This window comes from Anser anser, assembly GCF_964211835.1.
Source record: "Anser anser genome assembly, chromosome: 1".
NCBI lineage: Eukaryota > Metazoa > Chordata > Aves > Anseriformes > Anatidae > Anser > Anser anser.
This window is the reverse complement of record NC_139720.1, coordinates 84,243,438-84,265,408: the sequence shown is the minus strand read 5'-3', so window position 1 is coordinate 84,265,408 and position 21,971 is coordinate 84,243,438. Positions and strand designations below refer to the sequence as shown.

Genomic DNA, 21,971 nt, shown 5'->3' with positions numbered 1-21,971 from the left:
ATTGCTTGAATGGCAGCCAAAACTGTAGGCAAGCAAAGATGTACTGACAACAGTTTTCCTACACTGAGGAAAGGGGTGAAAGAGAGCAGGATTCTTTCAGGATCTCAGTAAGAAAGGCCTGACAACTGGCTTCGTAGGATAACTGCTTTAATAAGACAGAATAAGAAGAGAAATACAGATAGTGAGTGAGTCTTGAATCCTTCCCATAGATGGGCATCTGCCCTCCTGTGGCACCAGGCAGAGCCAGGCAGATGGATTGTCCTATGGCACACTGTCTGGAGTGGATCTGATCTGTGGAGGGAAGTGTTCCCTTCTGGTCATTTGAGCTAATTTATACCTTCCACCACTTGATCCATATACAGCTTATTTTTTGAAAGGTTTTTGTAAGTTACAGGTGATATTAGTAATGTACAGGCTTCGCAAGCTCTAATTACATATCCCAGAGTTGGCATGGCCTGTTGAGGATTGCTAACTCCTGGAATACAATATCTTCTGCAAGGATTCCTGGTACAATGCTGTCCATCATGTCAATCTTGCTTTTGTTATGTAAAATGATAATACTCTAAAAGAGCTAGGTTTCTTGTGTTTTGTCACTTTTTCTGACAAAGTGGAGTGTTATAAGCTTTTGAAAGGAATGCTTTCTCTTATTTTTCTGTTAGGATGGTAAAGGCATCCAGAGAAACTGAAAGACAGCAGAAGAAACACAGCAATTTTAATTTTTTTCTTTACCCTGTTCTTGGCCTGGAAGCTTTCCGGTGCTTGTGTTGATATGTGATCCTGCTCTATACCGTATCAGTCATGATTCACAAAGAAGAGGGAATTAAGATATTAAAATTGCTTTACTAGATTGTTTGCTAAGTGAACAAATCAAGGTTCTCACCTTGGTTATACTGCATGTCTTTTTAAATTTATAAGAATATGTCGGTGTAACAGTGATGACAGAGGAAGTCAAGGAACCTAGTGGTAAGGGAAGGCTCTTTTTCCCATTATTTATGTGAAGCTTACATATGTCTTATATGCTTACATATATCATACGTATAGCTTACATATATTATAAAGGTGAGCTTATCCTCACCTTTTAGCTCGTGCTTGTGAACATTATTTCTGACATGCCTGGTTTGTTATTCCTTTACAAATCTTGTCTGTGAATAGGGTCATTCTTTTCTGTCTTAACTAGCATGATGTATTGTGTGTTCTTTAATTTAAACTTCTGTGTAGCATACTATTTCATTCTCTGCTATGGTTTACATAGTGGATGTTGCATGAATTATATTTGACTACATTGGTACATTATGGTTGTTTTATAGGTGGTGATTCGTGCTCAAAATGGCGAACTCCTCTATCGTATTTCACCTTGGGCAAGATATGTAGTCCGTGATCAAGACAAAGTGAATTACGATTGGGTACACTGGAATCCACCACAGTCATATATAGTAAGGCTTAAATACTATTTTCAAAAGGTGTATGAAAACGTGTATCCCAACCTCTTTGTATCCCTATTTGGAAAAAAAATAGGCTTTCCACAAAAAGAGAGTTAATATACTAGTTAGAATAACCACCTGAGAAATTAAGGGCTTATGGTCAAGACTGTCAGAAACAAATAACTTTAATGATGGATGTTTGAGCTACTTTTCCAGTCTTCCATAGAGTTAAAAAATAAAAATAAAAAATCTGTTACAGTGGTATTGCCTTTCCACATACTGGGCAAGTTCAATAGCTATTCCAAGGCTAGGTGGTCATGGTCCTTCCCTGATCCGGAGGAGGGACCCAGGTTTAGAACTAGTTAACTACAAGTACAAAGTTCAGTGCCAGTAATAAGTCAACACTGTATGAAGTAAGAAATAGTCATTGAAAGTAAAGTGTTCACACTCCAGTATAATCATAGGTTTTTCATATCAGGAAAATCCGCTCACAGATTTTAAACACATCTTTTCATACAGTGCTGCAAGCGTTGGGACAGGATGGACAACTCCTTATGTGGTGTATATATATATATATATATATATGTGTGTGTGTGGAATACCCTAGGAAAACATTCAGAACTTCAGATTGGCATATTATTATAGTTTTGGGGGGTTGTTTTTTTTCCCCACTAAAATAGCAATATGCAGGGCATTCTGTGTGAGGTATTGCTGACTTTTGAGTTGGGTTTTAGCACCCACCTCAAATGATGAAGTATCTGCTTGCCAGAGCAATGGTAACTCATATGTAAAATCTCTTTAAAAACAAAACAAAAAAGCAAATATTGCATAATCTACAGTAACTTACATATTTAAATGTATAGTTCATATGAACTAAGTGACCTACCCTATTTCTGTAATGCTCTATGACTACTAGATCCTCTATAGGAAGAGTAATTGAGAAAGAACTGGAAATGCAGCAGTTTTTGTGACCTAGAGGAGGCAAGAACATCTAGGGTGCAGCAAACCCTTACTGAGTTATGTCAGATAAAAGGAAGTGATTCTTTTTATGAGTAGGGAGGTGCCCAGTGGAAGTAAAATGCAGGTAACAAACCTTAACCAGAACTTAGAGTTCTTCATACTGTCTCCTATAACTTGTTTACTCTTCACATATATGTGTGTTTATTTTAACTGGTTTTGTTCTAGCTTTTCAATTCCATTTAAATATTGAAATGACAAATAGAAAAAATAACTTTATTTTTTAATTGGGAGAGGGAGGAATAAAAATCTTGGGGGGGGGAGTGTGTTTTAAGTAGTTTTTCTTAGTTTCTTCATGAAATAATTTTTGTTTTTAAAAATAACTTCTAGTGTAAACCATTGTATCCTGTTGTGTCCTAATGACAACTGCTTTTTTTTTCTTTATAGCGTAAACATCGTTCCCCTGAGAGATTAAAAAGCCTAAGAATCTATGAATCTCATGTGGGAATTGCTTCCCCAGAAGGGAAAATAGCTTCTTATAAAAACTTCACATACAATGTACTACCTAGAATAAAGGATCTTGGTAAGTAATAACACAGATACTTGCAGAGATCTTTTTTTAATGTGCCTGTGCTCTTATTAGAAAATGTAATTATCAAGTGTCTATTAGTTTTTTTGCATTTTCAAATGAAAATGCAAAAATAGATTCTTGAGGCAGCAAAAAATAAAATGAAATCTGTGGAAAATAAATGCAGACTGAAGTAAAATATGAACCAAAATCTAACGAACAGATTTTAAAGTAAAATGTGGTTCTAAAAGCCTAGATAAAAATCGGAGGGCAATTTGCTTTCAGCATGGCTTGCTTTCCACTTGAAAACAGATCTGTTGTGTGATAGTCTTTGGGAAAATACTGTGTTCTTAATTGGTTCTACTAATTTACATCTTGCTTTTTAGAGAAGACAACGAAATATCTGGATTGAAAGGATTGTCCTTTTGTTTGACAGAAAAAGTGTGCTAATCATTTTTTTTCTATTGCTTAACAGTTGCTTTGAGGTGTCAGAACATGTTAACTTTAAACACAAGAAATCCTCTCTTAGAAAAGAACTTCTAGTATATTGGAGGGTATAGCTGTGAAGTAGCTGGCATGATTAAATCAAGAAGCATAGCAAACTGTTCATCTCAATCTGTCTAGTGATTTTTCTTATTTTTATTTGTAAATTCTTGTGTTGTCTTCTCACTGTTTATGTAATGGACAATATTAGAACTTGTTGACTTTTATTTCCTGTGATGAAATATGTTTTATTGCACTGAAATGTCAAATGTTGACATGCATAGCTGATATCTCCATACATGGTGGTTGCGCTTATTGGTTGTTTGATTTTTATTTATCAGAGCACATGTAGAAGCTATACGTCTTTCTTGGAGGCTTACTTGTTGAGTCAGTGCTGCACAAAGCATGTTTTTTACCTTTCAATAAAGTTGAGTTTGTAGGTGGGATGAGTGAGTTTGCACATCTAGAGGCCCTCACAAAATATATTTGGATTGTTCGTTAAATATATATGCTTCTTTCCCTGCTGTCAAGGTACTTTCTTCTTTCTAGGAGGTTAATAGGTTTACCAGAATCACAGAATCGAAGGGGTTGGAAGGGACCTCAAGAGGTCATCGGGTCCAAACCCCTGCCAAAGCAGGTTCCTTAGAGCAGGCTGCCCAGGTAGGCGTCCAGACGGGCCTTGAATATCTCCAGAGGAGACTCCACAACCTCCCTGGGCAGCCTGTTCCGTCACCCTCACTGTGAAGAAGTTCTTTCGCATGTTGGTGCGGAACTTCCTGTGCCCTATATTGTGGCCATTACCCCTTGTCCTGTCCCCACAAACCACTGAAAAGAGGTTGGCCAAATCCCTCTGTCTCCCACACCTCAGGTACGGGTGTCAGAACTATGACAGCTTTCTGCTTTACGTACAGGTTGTTCTTTAGGGAGGAGAAATGTCATCAAAAGGCTGATATACCACAAAATAAAAGGAATACTAAATTTTGGGTATGCAGAACATGATGGCTGTTGCTCTTATTTTAAGTGAGCAAAGTCTGTGGGAATTGTATTTCTTTTTTAGGAAAAGTTTTTAAGGGATATTTGATTCAATTTTGAAATATCTTGTTAGCCAAGCTTAGAGACATCAGTATTTCAAAAAAGCTGAGATATTAATAACTTGTAGAAATATGTGCATTAAAATAGCAAAGTAGTAAAAATGAGATTAATTCAGTGCTATTATTTTCAGAATGCTGTAAATAAATACAGTGAGCTTGAATTATAAAACATTGATGCATCTGACAAACTGCCGAGCTCATGCCATCTAGTAATAACCTGTTTATGGGTGCAAAAGTTGAAAACAAAGCCAACAGCAAAAGTATATGGCTTACACTAGAGATTGAAGTGAAGATTTTGGTTAAACTAATAAAGAGAAGTGATGTGGTTGTGGGTGTCTCAACAGACTGTAGGTTAAACTTGAAAGTTTTCTTTTGCTGTCCATCCTTAATGGCTAGCTAGCTGGGGTGCTTATTTGCTGGCACTAATGATATCTTGGTTCAGATGTATAGTAAGTAGTTCCATTGGTAGTACGTTCTTTTCCCCTTTAGATTTCTCTCCCTTAATACTGCACTGAAACACCTTGGGTGATACAAGGGACACTGACCACTACGCTCTTGTATTGTCTTGGTTCTTTGGTAAACTCAGAACAAAAGTGCATTACTTCTGTCTCATCTTTTTTTTGGAAGATTCTTACAGAGGGGAAATATAATCATTAAACTTTTTGTGAGTGGTAAGACTTAAGACTCTATGAGGCATAAGGTATAGTGCATTCCCCCCACCCCATGATCAACGCTGCAATATCAAAAGTGAAGTTCAGGACATGCAGATGCGCATAGTCAAATTAAGATTATATTTGTATTCTGAAGTCAAATTAAGATAATGTTTGCATAACAGTTACTGATTTTTAGATGCATTTCATCTCTCAGTTCTAGTTATACATAAATCACTTAAAGATTGAACTTTCCATTTTTAATGGAAAGTCATGTAAGTGTAAACTACTAGGTAGAACTACCTCCTGAGAGAAACAGTCTCTAGTTAGGTGCTGATTATGCATTACAGTTAAACCAGCTAAAATAAGAGAAGGAATTGGTAAGTTACAGGAGTCAAATCGTTTTTAAAATTATCTTTAACGCTAGGGGTGTGTTTTATTTCTTTTTTTTCTATAGGCTATAACTGTGTTCAGCTGATGGCTATTATGGAACATGCATACTATGCCAGTTTTGGTTACCAGGTTACAAGCTTCTTTGCAGCATCAAGGTAGGTATAAGTACTTCAGCATCTCTTTTGTACTTTACCTTACTCCCCACCTGTTGAAATCAGTATGCCTGTGTTTATTTGCAAGTAGGAGTTTAATGGAAAGAGAAAGTACTGGCTTAGGTGTTTGCTTATAGCTTCCTCTTAAGTCTGAAATCAATTTGGCAGTGATCACCTGTTCTGTGAATCACTTTGTATATCACACAAACCAAAGCTGTAACTTTAGCTGTCACAGTATATTCCAGCTAATCCAGCTTCAACTGCGTGCACAAATGTATAATGGCATTTTATAATTAAAAAAATAAAAATAAAAAAATTAACTGTCAGTTTTAATCAATAATTACTACTTCAGAGGGTGAAAAAAAACACTATATACAATTGGAAACTGGGTGATGAACTGGTGACATTCATGTATTTGCTGTTAGTAATGGTAAGTATTTTTGGCTGAAGTTCAGATTGCCCCCCTTACAACACATTGCTTTTTCATGCTGATAGCCGTTATGGAACTCCAGATGATCTGAAGGAAATGATCGATGTTGCGCACTCAATGGGTATCACTGTTCTGCTGGACGTTGTGCACAGCCATGCATCAAAAAACTCCGAAGATGGTCTCAACAAATTTGATGGTACAGATTCTTGTTTCTTCCATTCTGGTCCTAAAGGAACTCATCAGCTCTGGGACAGCAGGCTCTTTGATTATTCAAAGTAAGCATGCAGTGTCATTTCAAGTGTTTTAATGATAATTATCTCTTACAAGTTACATTAAAGCTGTACTACTTGCCGAACAAAAAAAAAAAAGTCATTTGGATTGCTTAACAGTTACAATATGAGTTAAATTCACCTATTTAGATAAATATTTAAAAACTAAGATTAAGTGCATTCAATTTTTTGTTGTTCTTCTGTTATCTATGACTATATGTGTACAACATTTTGCAGGTATGTATTTTTAATATGTAAACAATTATATATAGTTATTTTATATATTTTAAATATATTAAATTATTTGTTAACATATAAATGTCTACCTGTATATATGGTATACTTACGTATACCATAAGTATATACTGAGTAAGTATATACTAAGTATATACTGCATAATTATGTATATAAATGCATTTATAATGAAATATATAGTATATTTAAGTAGAATATATATTTATGTCTAAAATATAAGAATAAGAAAAAATGAAGAAAACTTCTAATCCCTGGAAATCTATTGTTAAACTGTTGGACTGTTGAAATGTAGTAAAGGTTTTGGCCCAGGCCAAGTAACTCTATTCCAAAACTTTACAGAGATGGATCAACAGCTAATACAGAGCAGAGGTCGTTTTCAGTAGAGTAGGCAGATTGCTTGCAGGCATCTTGGTTTGGAGGCTAAAGAACTTAGATGTAGAGTCTGTTCTGAGCAGTATGTCCCAGGGTCTAGAGACCCAGTCCAGGCACATTTAATTTGCTAGTACAGATGTATTGTGTGTCGACACATTAATGCTAGGTGACTATTAACATCTACTTTGTGTTCCATTGAGGTACTCGGTGGGGACTTGTATGCTGAATATTTAATTGTTTTACATAGTGATAGGTGGAGGTAGGGGGGACGACATGTAGCTAGCTTTTGTCTCCTCTCATTTTTCTTTCAATTTCTTCCTTGAACCACCTTGATTTCACCCTTTCCTTGTCTTTGATTCTTCCCCTAAACATCCCGCAATAAGTTTGACACAATCCCACAATCTCCTTAAAACACTTCTCAATACATTTTATACAGTTCCACACACCTCTTATTCCATAATAAATTTGTTTTTTTTGCATCCTCTTGAGATGCATGATAATTTGGTTTTCTCATTTTATCAATCACAAAATTGTGGTTTAACCTTTTCAAGGTTATGCTTGAGTAGTTCCTTCAGTGGCTCATCAGTCAGCAATTTAACAGTTCTGCTCTATTGTTAATCTGTTCCTTATTAGGGTTTGTGTGCTTGCAAGTTCAATTTACAGTTTTTTGGTTTTTTTTTCCCTCTTTTCTCTCCCTTGCTTTCCTTGAATTGCCATTAAGTAAGTGGATATTGTTATGTTGCAATCGTCCTTAAACCTTGGATCAGAATTCTGTAGGTTCTGGTAGTTGCCAAAAAAGATTTTTTATATATTGTACTCATAGGCTATGCTCTTGGCTGACAGTTTCATAACTAATGGGGACTGTAACTGTTTAAGAAGGTCACTCTTGCAGAAGTAATGTTACATAGCATAGGTCAACTTTTTAATGGAAGCTCTTGCACAGTAGCTCACAATTTCAATTAAACCGAGTGACCAGTGTAATAAGTGACTTATGCACTGTACTACTTAATAGGATGAGCTGTTATTAATTTCCTTTTTATTTAGGATAATTTTACAATGAATTCAGAGGGCCTTCTTGAATTGTGCTTTTAATTATTGCAACATATGCTTTGTAGTATGTCTAAACATAACCATTTCCTGTTTGGGTTGCTTCCTATTAATCTTTGAATCCATGTGCAAGTAAACTCCATTTTGGATAATCCTAAAGCTTTAATATAACAGAATAATATTTCACATTTTATTACATTTTGTACTTATGCATAATCAAACAAGTGTGTGGTGATACAAACTTATCCAGTGAGGAAATTAATTGAATGCAGTTATAGACCTTTTTTTTATTCCAAGCAGAGGCTGGTTGTTCTTATTGGTGAAACTAGTGGTGATGTTATTGAGTGTTTGGGAAGATATGTAAATGAACAAAATAGGAAGCAGCTTCCTAGGTAGGACTAGGCAATGTTAAGCATATATCCAGAGCAAAATAACTTCCGACACAGGTCTGTTTAGTTAGTGATACATATATATGTTGAGGAGGAGCACTGATGCATAATTACTCTTTATATTATGTGATTGGAGTAGACACTAGACTGCAAGAGCCGTAAGGGAGGCAGAAGGGATGAGAAACCAGCAGACTAGAGCTTCTGAGTATATTTCCTATTGAAGATCTTGTATATCATTCTTTCTCTATCCCCTGTCCTCTAGTGAAATGCATCAAATTCAGTTTTCCTGTTTTAAACATTTAGGGAAGTCCCTTCGTCACCTTTAAGCATAGGATGCTGTGTAGTAAACTGGTTTTAGTCTTAAAGGTTTTCTTTAGTCCTTACATCTGAAACACTGAAGGTGTAACAATCGTGTTTCTTCATGCTCAGAAATTCCAGAAAAATGTGTGTGTTTGTTTGTTTGTTTTCCATTTTGTGTGTATAAAGATCCCAAACAAAATTGGGGAAAGAGTCAGAACTGACATTTTATTGGAAATAATAATTTTTTCCATCTATGTTTCACTGACATGCACACTAATTTCCATATTGGTTAAATGAAAAGCTATCATCAGAAAGAGGGGAGTAGGTAGACTCAGATTTTTTTCAACACTAGCTTTTATTAGAAATAGCATGGCCAGGAGGACTAGGGAGTGATTGTCCCCCTGTACTTGGCTCTGGTGAGGCTGAACCTCGAATAATGTATTCAGTTTGGGCCCCTCACTACAAGAAGTACATTGAGGTGCTGGAGTGTGTCCGAAGAAGGGCAGCTAAGATGGTGAAAGGTCTAGAGAACAAGTCTTACGAGGAACAGCTGAGGGAACTGGGGTTGTTTAGCCTATAGAAATGGAGGTTCAGAGACCTTATTGCTCTCTACAGCTACCTCTAAGGAGGTTGCAGTTGGGTGGGGGTTGGTCTCTTCTCTCAAGCAACATGATAGGACAAGAGGAAAAGGCCTCGAGTTGTGCCAGGGGAGGTTTGGGTTGGATATTAGGAAGAATTTCTTCACTGGAAGGGTTGTGAGGCATGGGAACAGGTTGCCCAGGGAAGTAATTGAGTCACCATCCCTGAAGGTATTCAGAAGATGCATGGATGTGGTTCTTAAGTACGTGGTTTAGTGGTAGACTTGTCAGTGCTAGGTTAATAGTTGGACTTGATGATCTTAGAGGTCTTTTCCAACCTAAATGGTTCTAAATGATTCTAAAATAAATAACACCAAACACAGTCTGTTGAATAGTATACAGAATAGTATCTCGTTTCTTCTGTAGTGGGGAAAACCTGTTAAATTTACAGGTCCTTAGACATCAAATGCAAAGAATGCTCAATTTACACTGGAGTTGAGAGAAACTAATTATCTGCCATGAAGAAAATTAAGAAACAATTGCTTTATCAGTTTAGTCTGTCAATATTTTCTTTGAATGCCCAGACTTAAAGAACATTGTTTTACATCATTTGCATGATTGTTCTGTTGTCTAGGAAGGTGAATGTGAATGCTTACCATAACAGAAGGTGGCAAAGATCTATATCCATGCAAAAAAAAAAACAACAAATGAAAACAAACAAACAACAGCAACAACAAAAAACTATTAAAACTATTCAACCTAGATGTTGCATCTCTAGCACCACAGTGTAATATAAGAAGATAAAAGCATGTCATGTTTTTTATTGCAATCTTTGTGACAACACCTAATGAGAAGCAGAATGTATTTTTAATCCATGTTTATATAAGTGTTGCATAAACAGTGAACTTTTTTGGCAAATTGTAAACAACTTAAAAATTATCCTGTTCAAGGGTGGTGTGATGTGAGAATAAAACCTCAGTTTCAGTGAAAAGAGAACTTGGAGGTAAAATAACTGGATCGGTAAAATAATATTTTCTACTTAACTTTTCTTGAAAACAAGTATTGTTGATTTTTTCTTAAAAAAATATATATAATATAAATAAACCTCCACTTTCATAATTTTGATATATTTTTTTTTCCCAGTTTTTCTAAAATCTGGAGCTGGGCAGTTTTTTGCTCAATCATGTTAATTTGGTGAATCTATCTTTGCATTCCCTCCTGTTCTTCCCCTCTTGCATCCCTTAAATCAAAACAAACCAAAACCCAAACTCACAAACTGTGAGTGGGGATTGGGGTTTCTTTTAAGTTTCTGTTTTGAAAAATATTATTGCTTTTTATACATTTAGTCTTGATTCATATTAAAATGTAGTTTTCCTCTCCCTGAATTCAGGAAAGGTGAATGCTGTAAGGTAAGAGACACTACAAGCTCTGGACCTGTAGTTTACCTGGCACAGTGTAGTTCATTCTGTGATAAATTAAGTACTTTGTTTCTACTGTGATCCTGTTTGATACAGCTCACTCAAAATGCATCTTAAGTAAGGATTCTGCTTTTAATTAACATAACACAAGCTAAGTGTTTCACTTCTTCCCTACTCAAATCATATTTGAACATTATCCAGCTGCCAAGTTCATTAGAAGTGTCACTATAGACCCTGTAGACCAGGTGGGATCACAACCAGAGTAGTTGATTGTGTTTTGATTTAAATTCATTCATCAATTCATCTGCATATAGCAAATGTGTCTAAAATACTAAACAGGTAAAACAATTTAAAAAGAATTAGGAACAAGATATTACCTAGCAAAGATGTTTGCCATTTGCTTTCATTCTCCTTGTAAATGATGCTGCCCTTCCTTGGCTTGTTAAGATCTGAGAGAATTATTTTCATTTTTTTAAGACTGTTTTCTTCTCTTATTAGGTTTTGTTAGATCCTACACTTTCTTAAGCTAATTCTAAGGGACAGTAAGTATCCAGATAACTGCTCATCTTACACAGATATTTAGGAAAATGGTAAAACTTGGTAAAAATAGTGTGATGCTCTATTTTTTTTTCTCATTAATTCTGTGACATCTGAATATTTAGCCAACATTTTAAGTTGTTGTTCAATCTAGGGGAAGAACTTGGCACAAAAGTTAGATTTAATCCTGTTCTTAATTAGTAAGTGCTGCTTCCTTGAACACAGCAATATAATCAGCAAGTTACAAGGTTCTGGGGCCAGCAGACATCCCAAGAATCTCTCATAAGGCTTTTTTTGAGGCTCTGTTTTTAAGAGCATATTTTTAGATGAAATTTTGTGTACTTGTGCTTTAGTTCTTCTTTGCAGGCACCAAATCATAGCTAGCGGCAATGCTTTGGCCTGTCCACCTACAACTTCTGTCTTGCTTGCATTTGTTGGCGATACTCCTCCAGTTTGGGAATAAAGACTTTGTAGTGTTGTAGAGGAACTGAAATTTGCTTAACTAAGCCATGTAAATCTCATTTTCTTTAGTCTTCCTTCTTCAATTTTATATAGTAGGTATCAAGTGATGTTCAAATGTGCTTTGAAATGCTATAGGTAGGGTTCAGATTATATACTCTGCGTCTCACAAGACACAACAATTTATATCAGGACAGCAGATGACGTTCTGGTTGCCTACTGGTGAACCAGATGTCTTCTCCAGCTCAGTCTTCTGAGCTGTTCACAGAGCAGCTCCTGAATTCTGCAGACTGTAGTTCAGGTTGTTCAAGCTGTTAGTTGTTCCCATTCCCATCCCTGCCCCCCCCCCCCCCCCCCCCCATTTCTCTTAAAGTGGGTTATAAACTACTGTAGTTCAGAAACAGCTTTTAGACAGCTGTCACTGCAGCAGAAGTTGAATAGCTGGCTGGAGATTGATTCAGCTGCCCAAGTACATATTTAGCTCTGTTTTAGAGTGCATGTCCTCCAGCTGCCTCTCCAGAATGGTGTGGGTCACCTGGAGGGTCTGTATCCTGTGTTCCAGCCTCATGCAGGTATGTTGGATGCTCCCTTGCATCACGCTTATGCTTGGATGCTGAGACAGTGGCTCGTTCTGCCACCTCGTGCTTAAATCCAGTATAGCTCTGCGTGGTATTTCACAAGAAAAGATGTCCACTGGTCTCGGTAGTAATTTACTGCACTTGGGGATCTTAAAGGCATGTTGATCTTCTAACATTTTCCACAACCTCTGTTAAGGTCAGTATTTAATTTTTGCTTAAACAGCTGTTCTTTACCTAAGACTGTTTTACTTTGTTTTGGCTGCCAACTGCCCCAATCTTTAGTCACCACAGTTGTCATTATTAGGTGGAATGACTTGGCAAATGTTCCTTCAGATATTAGTGTTTGGTCAGTAATAATTTTCATTACTTAAATGTTCAGAGAAATTTTCCAGGCTTAAGTAGACAACAATTCAAAGTTGAGCTCTTCTACGTATCAGATTTCTGTGGGAGTGAAAACATGTTTACTTATGTGGGAGCATCACCGTGGCTTGTAACAGTTGATTTACAGGAAGAAACGAATACACTACTACTCTGTCACATTTGCACATTTAGCGTTTTATGTTGCTGTAAGTTGATGCTTTATGGGATATTACCGTAGTAAATATTATGGTTCCTTGCCTAATGCACTTGAGGAAAGTTGGCACATCAGAATGAGTTACAAAATGCAGATAATCTGGTGTTTATGTTCTTACTGTCCATCTCAGGGTCACTATTTTTGTGTGTCTTAAGAAGTGCAAAGAGGTTATACTCAACTGCAAAATACTACTGTATCCTTTGTGTGTGTTAACTATAGGGTTTAAAGATTACTAGTACACTCCTAGCTTCCAGTAAGACACCTGAGGAGTCTTTTTGATCAGGCAGCCATCGTTAAGACGAGAGAAAGGAGGTTTCCAGTGCTTGTAACAGACCCTTGATGGTACTGGGTTATCCTCTTCAGACTCCCTACTTTTTTGCTTTTACAGTTCTGTGCCTTTCACTGTTTTTCCTCTTTGGACCCTTGAGCTAATAACAGTCTTTATTTCAATTAACCTTTGTCTGTAACTGTGTTTCTTACCTTGCATAGCTCTATTCTAAAGACACTTTTACTACTTTCTCTCAACTAAGATGTTTCCTTAGAAGTTTAATCCATACTGGTTTTGGGACACAGGTGATCCCATGCTCATGGGGAGGGGAGAAGGAAAGATGTAGGGGAAAGTTAGAATAGATCTAATGTGTCATATACAAAAGAGCAGATTCTCCAAAGTGTATGTGTATTTGATGAACGGTTCTCTTCCTCAACTTCTGAGGATTTAGTCAGATATAGCTGCATTTATGCAGTAGCAATGACATCCAGTGGCAGGTCATGTTTATCACAAATGTGTATTCCTTGGGGACATACTTTGATCGTAATTCCAACTAGATTAAAATTAATACAGAATCAGTTGTCAATGAGCCAGATTCTCAGTCAGTCACTTAATGATTGATTTTTTTTTTTTGTACGCTGATTGTAAGGTAATTACCATAGGAACAGAAGTGTAAGTTGTTTCATGATGTAAAAACCTTCAGCTATGCTGGCTTTAATTTGTTTTCTACCACTCTACCTTCACTAAATACAGGAAAGCAGTATATTTACAGATCCCTATAGTATGCATTAGCATTGGAATTGGATTTGGCTGGCAAAGATTGTTTTGTAATGACAAACAGTTTTTAAGAAAGCACTGCTTGTGATGCAGTAGTGAGATTTTATTCCCTCTTCCCCCCCCTAAAGCTCTTATATTTATTTTGATTATAGTTTGACTTTAGAAACAAACAGAAATAAACAACAACAAAAAAACTGCCTGCATGTGTCCTTAGCACTATATTTCTGATAGACTGAACTTTATGAAGGTGACTATAAAGGCACCAAAGTACTTTACAAAAACTTCTATACCTTTCACATGCTTGTGAAAATCATTTGTTACTTTGTTTTCCACTTCTTTTAGTTATCATTGTAGATGTCAGCAAGAAGGCACTTTAAATTACATATTTGGAGTTGTAGCATTCATTAATAGATTGCCTTCCTTGAAGGGAATGAGTAGTGGGAACATCAACAAAAGTAATGAAATATTAGAAATATTATTAAATATTAGAAGCGTAATTGTTTCACTGTACTGTACTGATATGACAGACTAGGAGACTTTAAATACACAGCTGCTCTGAAACTTAGAAAATAGTGTGTGAATGTATAAATTTCTTTAAAGTATCCAGTTTCCCATAATAACATGCAATGCAGCAATCATAGCTTTACATGAAGTCTCTGTAATGTAGCTGCACAAGAAGCGTTATGGTAATAAATCAATATATTGATATATAAAGCAAAGACTGAAAAATTGCAGCCAATGGTTCTAAACTGTCAAATGGTCTATCTTAAAATATTCAGGTCACCACTGGTAGCCAATTGAATTCATTCTTATCTTGAATAGCACAATTACTCTTACCTGAATTTAATTATGGTATTTCAGTAATACCGTCATCTAGTCTAAAATTAGATCAATTCAGGACATTGTAGAGAATCATTCCTCATCAGTCTAAATGTCATAATGATCTTGCTTTTAGTAATCCACACTGAAATTGACAACTTTCACAGCATTCTTATGTTATTGCTACGGCAAGTTATGTGAGCAGTTCAATAGGTGCACTGTAACTGTTGAGAATAGGAGCTTTTGCTGGGTGAAAAGGTGATGTTTGTATAGATTTGAGATTGGAGTATATAAGGAAAATGCCGTAAATGAAGAGGGGTCCAAATAGGGATGCATGAAAAGAAGATTCACATTAAAGGAAAATTAGGCATACTACCTCTCATGGCGGGGAAGGAGAATAGGATCATCAAGGCAATTGCCATTTTTTTCTGACCTTAATGTATGTATTGTGTAATATACAGATAATTGAAATCCAGTTTTTGAAAGCTCATGAAAGAGAGACAAAACGGATAATAATGGAATAAAACAATTAAGAACCATATCTAGAAAGTAGAAAACAATCAACTGGCAGTTTTATATGTAAAGTAACCCTTTTCCAAAAATCAATTGTGTATTTATGGCCAAAAGATCAGAATTGACCTGCAAATAATTGTGTCCATCTCTTATATTACTTTTAGTCTTGAAATGAATACTGTGTTATTCTTGAGGAATGCTGTTTCATGGATTAACATAAAGACTAGGTACCTGTACCTAAAAGTTGATAGAAACTGAAGGTGGAGGTCAGAGCATCCAAATGAGCTGGCCAGTGTGGTGCTTCAAGTGCTGGCTGTCTGTTCTTCCAAATTAGCTCCTAGCTGTAGCCATTGCATGAGATTCGGTTTCAGATGGGACTACGTTGGTGGTTCTCCCCTAAATTTTAGGGAGACATGCAGTATTCTTTGTAAGGATGATCTCTATTCTTTGTAAGGATGATCTCTCTAAGGTTATTTATGTGCCAAAATTACTTCCATTTGTCATTGAGATAAATTGTATCATGCTCAGAAAACTATTAGTGAAATTGTAATAAAGATACAGAAAGTACTTATTGGTTCCACACTGATCTTAGAGTAGTAACAGATGAACTGAGAGTAGCGTTGGCTGATTTTTCTTCTAGGTTCTGTTCTGGCCCACATGGTTACAGGACAGGCCTGAAGAGCTGAAATAGCATTTCATGTAAAGTGTGCCTCAATGAATAAGGGAAGTGTTCTATAAAATTTGTATCCCTTGGAAAAACAGGGAGAACTGTTCTAAATTTGGTTCGGCAAAGAGAGTTTAACACTTGTCAAAAAGCATTTGATGCTAAATTTGCTTGGCTAATTTTTTTCCTTCTATTTTTTTTTAGCAGTCCCTTGTAAAATGGTAGCTTTTTTTTTTATATATATAATTTGCAATGCGAATTGCAGTCAAACATCTGTTTTTCCTGGTTCCCTGTATCATCTCTCCTTTAAGAAGGCTAGTTACTCAATATTTCTACATACCTGTGTTGCAGCCCCTCATAATTGGTTGACAATTGATATAATGTTATTTTGAAACAAAATAAGTTATTCACCACATAGGTTGCCATTTTTATTTTAGATAGTACATAGCACAAAAGTTTATTTTACTATGATTGACAGAACAAGTTTAGTTGGGAGAGAGTGAAATGTGCAAGTAATAATCTGTTAACCATACTCCCCTTGATCTCTTCAGTCTAATTACTGTGCAAATAGAGTCCTATCAAATCTTGTTAAAGGATAGACACGTCTAAACAAACACAAGATTGAAAAAGCACATCTGTATAATAAGTCATTGCTATGAGCTCAAGTAATTTTGTTCTGTAGGAGATTTATCAATATGGTCGAAAACAAAGAGCTCAGAATGAAGTTCTCTGGAGACTTACTTAGTAAAATAGGTGTTTTTTCTGTATATATAATGTTTTATTTAGTGATTGTACTGAGGCCATTTAAGTGAGTGAATATATCAAAGGGCTTCACAGGAAAGAAGAGTACTCTTTATTCTTATCTTGCCTATTCTCTAGAGAATACTTCTAGAGAAGTAAAGAAAGTAATGACTTATCATTTTCCTAATTAAACAAACACATTAGATCATCTCCTCTTGGCAGGAAAGATTTATGTAAAAAATGTAGAAATTTATCACTTCATAATGTAGGGTGAAGCCTCACTTTTGCTTTTGCAGAAAACAAAAGTGATGGCAGTACTGAATTCCCGCTTCCCTTTCCTCCCCTTCCCTTCTTCCCCTGAGGAGGGGAAAAAAAAAAGGAAAGAAAACACTAAAGTTTTTAGTTCACTTTTTCAAAACCAAATAAGTCAGGATGGTAAATAATCAGTCAGGATCATTAATAATAATAATGTATAATTGTTTATGCAAAGGAAACCTTCATATGTTTGTGGTTTTTTAAACTTGTGATTAAAATAGATTGAGCTTACAAATTCAAAAATGAGTCCTTAAAGTTGGTGTTTAAAATAGGGAAATAGCAACTTGAAAATACATGCCAAACATATTTGATGTTAAGTAGAGCAAGGATAGGTGATACTCCTTTTGTTGTTGAAAATCAGCTATTGACATTAGATTCCTAGATGCTTTCCATGTTAAAAAAAAAAAAAAAAAAAAAAAGTGAATCTAAGTAAATAGAAACAGCTGAAGGCTGGAGAAAGGAAAAAAAATCCAAGAGATTTCAACTTTCTTTCCTCTTCCCTCCCACTTTCTACTTCGAGTGTTTAATGTTTATTACTCGAGATTTTTAGGCTTTTCATTTTCCTGAGCTCTGAAATTCTATATTGCTTTTTCTGTAAAATGAAAAATAAATATTTAAATTGAAGTCTTACTAGTAGTTGAGGTCTTATGACCATTTAGGGATTGATGCTCAACCCCAAAGGCTGTTTACAAAATGAATGCATTTTTGAGGGGAAGAACAAATCAATTGCTGAAGACTAAAAATGAAGTTATCAATGCTTGCAGGATTCCTTTTCCAACACCTCCTTGGGTAAGGACACTGGAAAAAATGAAAATCTACTTTGACTATGTTACAAGAAATTCGAAGGTAATTATTTTCTCACTGTGTTAAGTGAGAGGGGAAATGGAAAGTTTATCAGGAAGCAGATAGCTAGAAACAACAACAAGTTGGTTGCTCTTTCTAATGCCTACTTCCAACATTGGTTAAAGAAGCTAGTAACCTACAGAATATAGTATGAAATACCATTCTAATAAACCAATTAATTGTCTACTTGCAGGTCACATCTACAGTTGCTCATAAGGCAGCACCATTATCCTTTAAATTTGAAAAAAAAAAAAAATTAAAAAGAATGTGTTTAAGTGGAAGATGGGAGCAACTCATTTGCCTGTAGAGCTGAACTGTCGATACAGGCTAGGGTAAACTTGTTTTTAAAATATTTCTGAGAATCTTAGCTCTAGTTTTCTTTGTATTTTATCCTGGCTTAGACAGCAAAACTTGTTTTCACAAGGCTATGAAGTTTCTAGTCTGGACTTATATTTTAATCAAAAATTGCTATCATTCTGCTGTCTCTTAAGCCAGGATCAGTAATACATAGCTGCAATGAAGTATGGCATGAAATAGAAGATAAGTCTAGCAGGAACAGTTGCTTTCTTTCTGTAGTTGAAAATCAAGGAATTTCATGGAAAACTTTACTGTTAAAAATAAATACATATTTCCAGTGTGTTAATTATACTAGTAGATTAATGTTCAAGTTCTACTATGTTAATCAGACATTTCAACAGCATAGGTTAATATTAAAACTATCACAAGATCCTGTTGCTTTGCCTTTGAGAGTTTCTACTTCTGTGTTGCAGGAAATGTAGCGATAGTAGTTGAGGATTTTGGGTATGTGGAGGAGTGTTATATTTTTTTTTTTAAACAGGCTTCCAAATAAGCTGTAGGCAGTAGCATCTGCTTTTAATTATCTATAGCTGCTGTAAGAACACTAGTTGTTGTTACCCCGAGTACTTTTGAGACACTTTCTGAGGTTTCCAGTGTCACAGTTTAAAACTAATTTTAGTGGATTAGTTGAAGTCAGCTCAATACACAGTATCTTTCTCATATGTTTGTTGGTGGAACTTAGAAATTTGGTGGCTTTAGAAAGATTGTGAAATGTTTCTAAATTGGTGGTTAATTTTTTTTGAATAGAATCACAGAGAAAACAAAGTACAACTATGAATCAATACAAAAAGTACATGGTAGATATTTTTGCTACAAGACAGTTCAAATAATAATTGCTATATATTATATAGTACACAAAGATACTGTAACAATTTATTCTAAATGTGCTTATTGTTTTTGTGTTAATTTCCATGAAGTACAAATTATATACCTGAAACTGTAGTGTCTAGTAAGAAACTGAAATAGTAATTTGGTACCTTTGAATATACACCTTTTTTTCAGTTCTCTTACATGGGAAAGTATTTGTGAAGCACACAGAGCAAAATTCCCAAGTTCTCAAATCCATGGGCACTGCTTAAGATAACTTCTTTAATTGCATTCCTGAGGAATGTAGCTTTAAAAAGTGTGGCAAAATAGAGGAATACTTAAGCGTGCTTAAAAATGGATTCCTATCTAATATGAACCCTGTACTTGAGATTTTCTGTGCTGTTTTCTGTTTTGTGCAAATGCAACAGCTTTGCATTTTGTGTTCACTGAAAAATAATAGGAACTGATGCATGCGTCGCTTGGTTTTACCAGATGGCTGCTTACCTCTGCAGTCACTTCCAGAGTTCTGTAGTGAGGATGATGTAAGACAATATTCAGACCATCTGAGCCTTCCAGTAGAAATCTCTTTAAGGAAACCATTTGCTGTATAAACTCTTCTGCCCTTCATGATGAAGTTTGTAATATAGCTGAGTGGTTTTGTCCCCTGATGCTGAAAAGAGAATTTTGGAGTGCATCCAGAGCAATTGTTTATGCTGAGGATAACAGTCTGGAATTGAGAAAGGATGTAATCTAAGCTGTGCATTATATTAGGTGAGGTCAGTATAAAGGGTGAACAAGTCTCCTTTAGGCAGAAGTATGTGCACATACTCAGTCTTTCTGCACGGTGGAAGTCCTAGGATGGTAAAATGGAAAGATCACCCCATTTTCAGAATTCTGTATGTAAAAATAATTATTCCATATGAAGTTGCTGCAATGTTAAATTTAAAAAAAAAAAAACAAAAACTGAAGATTAATATTTTTATTTTTGGATTTTCAAGGTAATTACCTACTTAAAAACAACAAACGATAATAGCATATGGACGTGGAATAGTAAATTTATAAGGTTTTGTTAGTGTGTTCCTGGAATACATGAACTTGAGTCTTTCTGTAGAAACAAAGATTCACTGTTGTCTGCACACAGAATATGACTGGAATGATGGTCTTAATTTTGAAGTCTTAATTTTGGAAAACTGGGTTATACATTTGTTTATTTTAATGCTGGGATTCTCTCAAATTTGAGGGCAGAGTTCTTGTCTACTTACTTCAACTTCTATAATGTTTTTCTTGGGAGTTTTCAAAATATTCTGTTTTAGGAAAAAAAATAAGGAAAAATTTAGGAGGAAATTCATCACTCAGAGGGTGGTGAGGCACTGGAACAGGTTTGCCCAGAGAAGTTGTAGGTGCCTCATGCCTGGAGGTAAGTGTTCAAGACCAGATTGGATGAGGCCTTGGGCCACCTGATCTCATGGGTGGCATCCCTGTCTATGGTAGGGTGGTTGGAACTGGATGGTCTTTAAGGTCCCTTCCAACCTGAGCCACTCTATGATGAAGTACAGTAGTAATTAAGAGATGCCTTAAATTTCTTTGATAAGACCAGAGTGAACAACTTTATTTCTTTGCTTCTAAATTTCTGTTGCTATTCATTAACATTAGAGAAAACAAAGTTTCCACTTGAATTCAAATGAAAATATTCTGCATTTTCACCTGGAACATACAGACATAACAGTAGGATTTTAAACACTTTTTTGTGCGTTTATTTTTAAGCTGGTATTCTTATACTTCCATGTTTACCACCAGTGAAGAGAAAGGGTAGTGCTTTGTCACCTACAGCACTGTTTTCTGCCTGTATGAGTGAGGGAATGTGCTTGAAATCCTGCCTTGACTTGGGTAGAGGTTTCAGTAGTGTCTCAGTTGTGGCTACACTGAGTGATTGAGGAGGCACGGTTGGGTTCTTCAGACACAAGACTGGGAACAATTGATCAAGAAGAAAACAGTGAGGTAAAGGCATTGAACACTTCTTCAGTCCTTGAAGTAATTTGTGTAAGTCTCATTTTGGGAAAAGGCATTTTAAAGTGATAAAGGAAATTACGCTTACAGAAAACACTCTTTTCAGTTTTTAATAAGATCATTTTGAAAAAATAGAGCTTAAAAATGTTAATAGGTTATCAAGTATTTAATATTTTATAACTGCTAACAGAATGAATCGATTGAGGGTGTAATTTTGGTTTCTTATGTAGGAAATATGAAAAGTCAAGGAAATTTTTCTGTTCTTCTACATACGTATAATAGCATAGTATTTCGGGGTGGGGGAAACACCTCACTACAAAGCAGTTAAATATCCCTTGAAGTTTGATTATTCACCTATCCCCTTCTTATGTCTCTGGTGCTCTTTTCTTGGGAACATTCAGTATAATGTTCTATTTGAGAGCTTCAGTCATTTGATATATAATAGTTTGGCTGTTTCTTCACTTGCATGCAGGCTTAATTTGAAAGTGAACCCAGTGTGGGAGGGTAAACTGCTTTTCAAAGTTTGAGATCTCGGTTCAATTACGGAAGTCCTGAATCTCATGTTTGGTAGTGCTATTTAGTTGTATGTTGCAGAACAACAGATCTTGTTTGTTAATCTGCAGGATTCATTATGTGAGTAAGCAAATTTAATGTTTGCTGGGAAAGTCTCTTTGGGAGAAAATGTATTTTAAATATTCACATTTTTTAGTGTATAACTTGTATAATACATGTGGTACAAGTGCTAACATTACCCAAACTAGCTGAAATTCATGTACTCTTTATCAGCATTTTAAAGGGGTTTGTATTATTTATTTTTAGAGACATTTATTTTAAAATGTGTGTGTTCTGGAGGCTCTGTTAAAACTACAGGTAATTGTCTTCTGTACTTATATATATTTACTTAAGGAAGCTCTGAGCAAAAAAGCATTAAGAATATTA

The 21,971-nt window shown here is 35.6% G+C and overlaps 1 protein-coding gene across 11 annotated transcripts in view; it reads left to right on the top strand.

The window, feature by feature from the left end:
* Positions 1–21,971, top strand: part of GBE1 (1,4-alpha-glucan branching enzyme 1) — a 186,635-nt gene that overhangs the window by 77,194 nt on the left and 87,470 nt on the right. For 9 of the 11 annotated variants that reach the window (XM_083802254.1, XM_083802247.1, XM_083802245.1 and 6 more), the window contains 4 exons: positions 1,308–1,433; positions 2,826–2,961; positions 5,628–5,718; positions 6,211–6,420. In XM_083802254.1, coding sequence (XP_083658380.1) covers positions 1,308–1,433; positions 2,826–2,961; positions 5,628–5,718; positions 6,211–6,420 — 563 coding nt within the window. The remainder of the gene's footprint in view (positions 1–1,307; positions 1,434–2,825; positions 2,962–5,627; positions 5,719–6,210; positions 6,421–21,971) is intronic. The other 2 variants (XM_083802248.1, XM_083802253.1) reach the window with 1 other exon arrangement.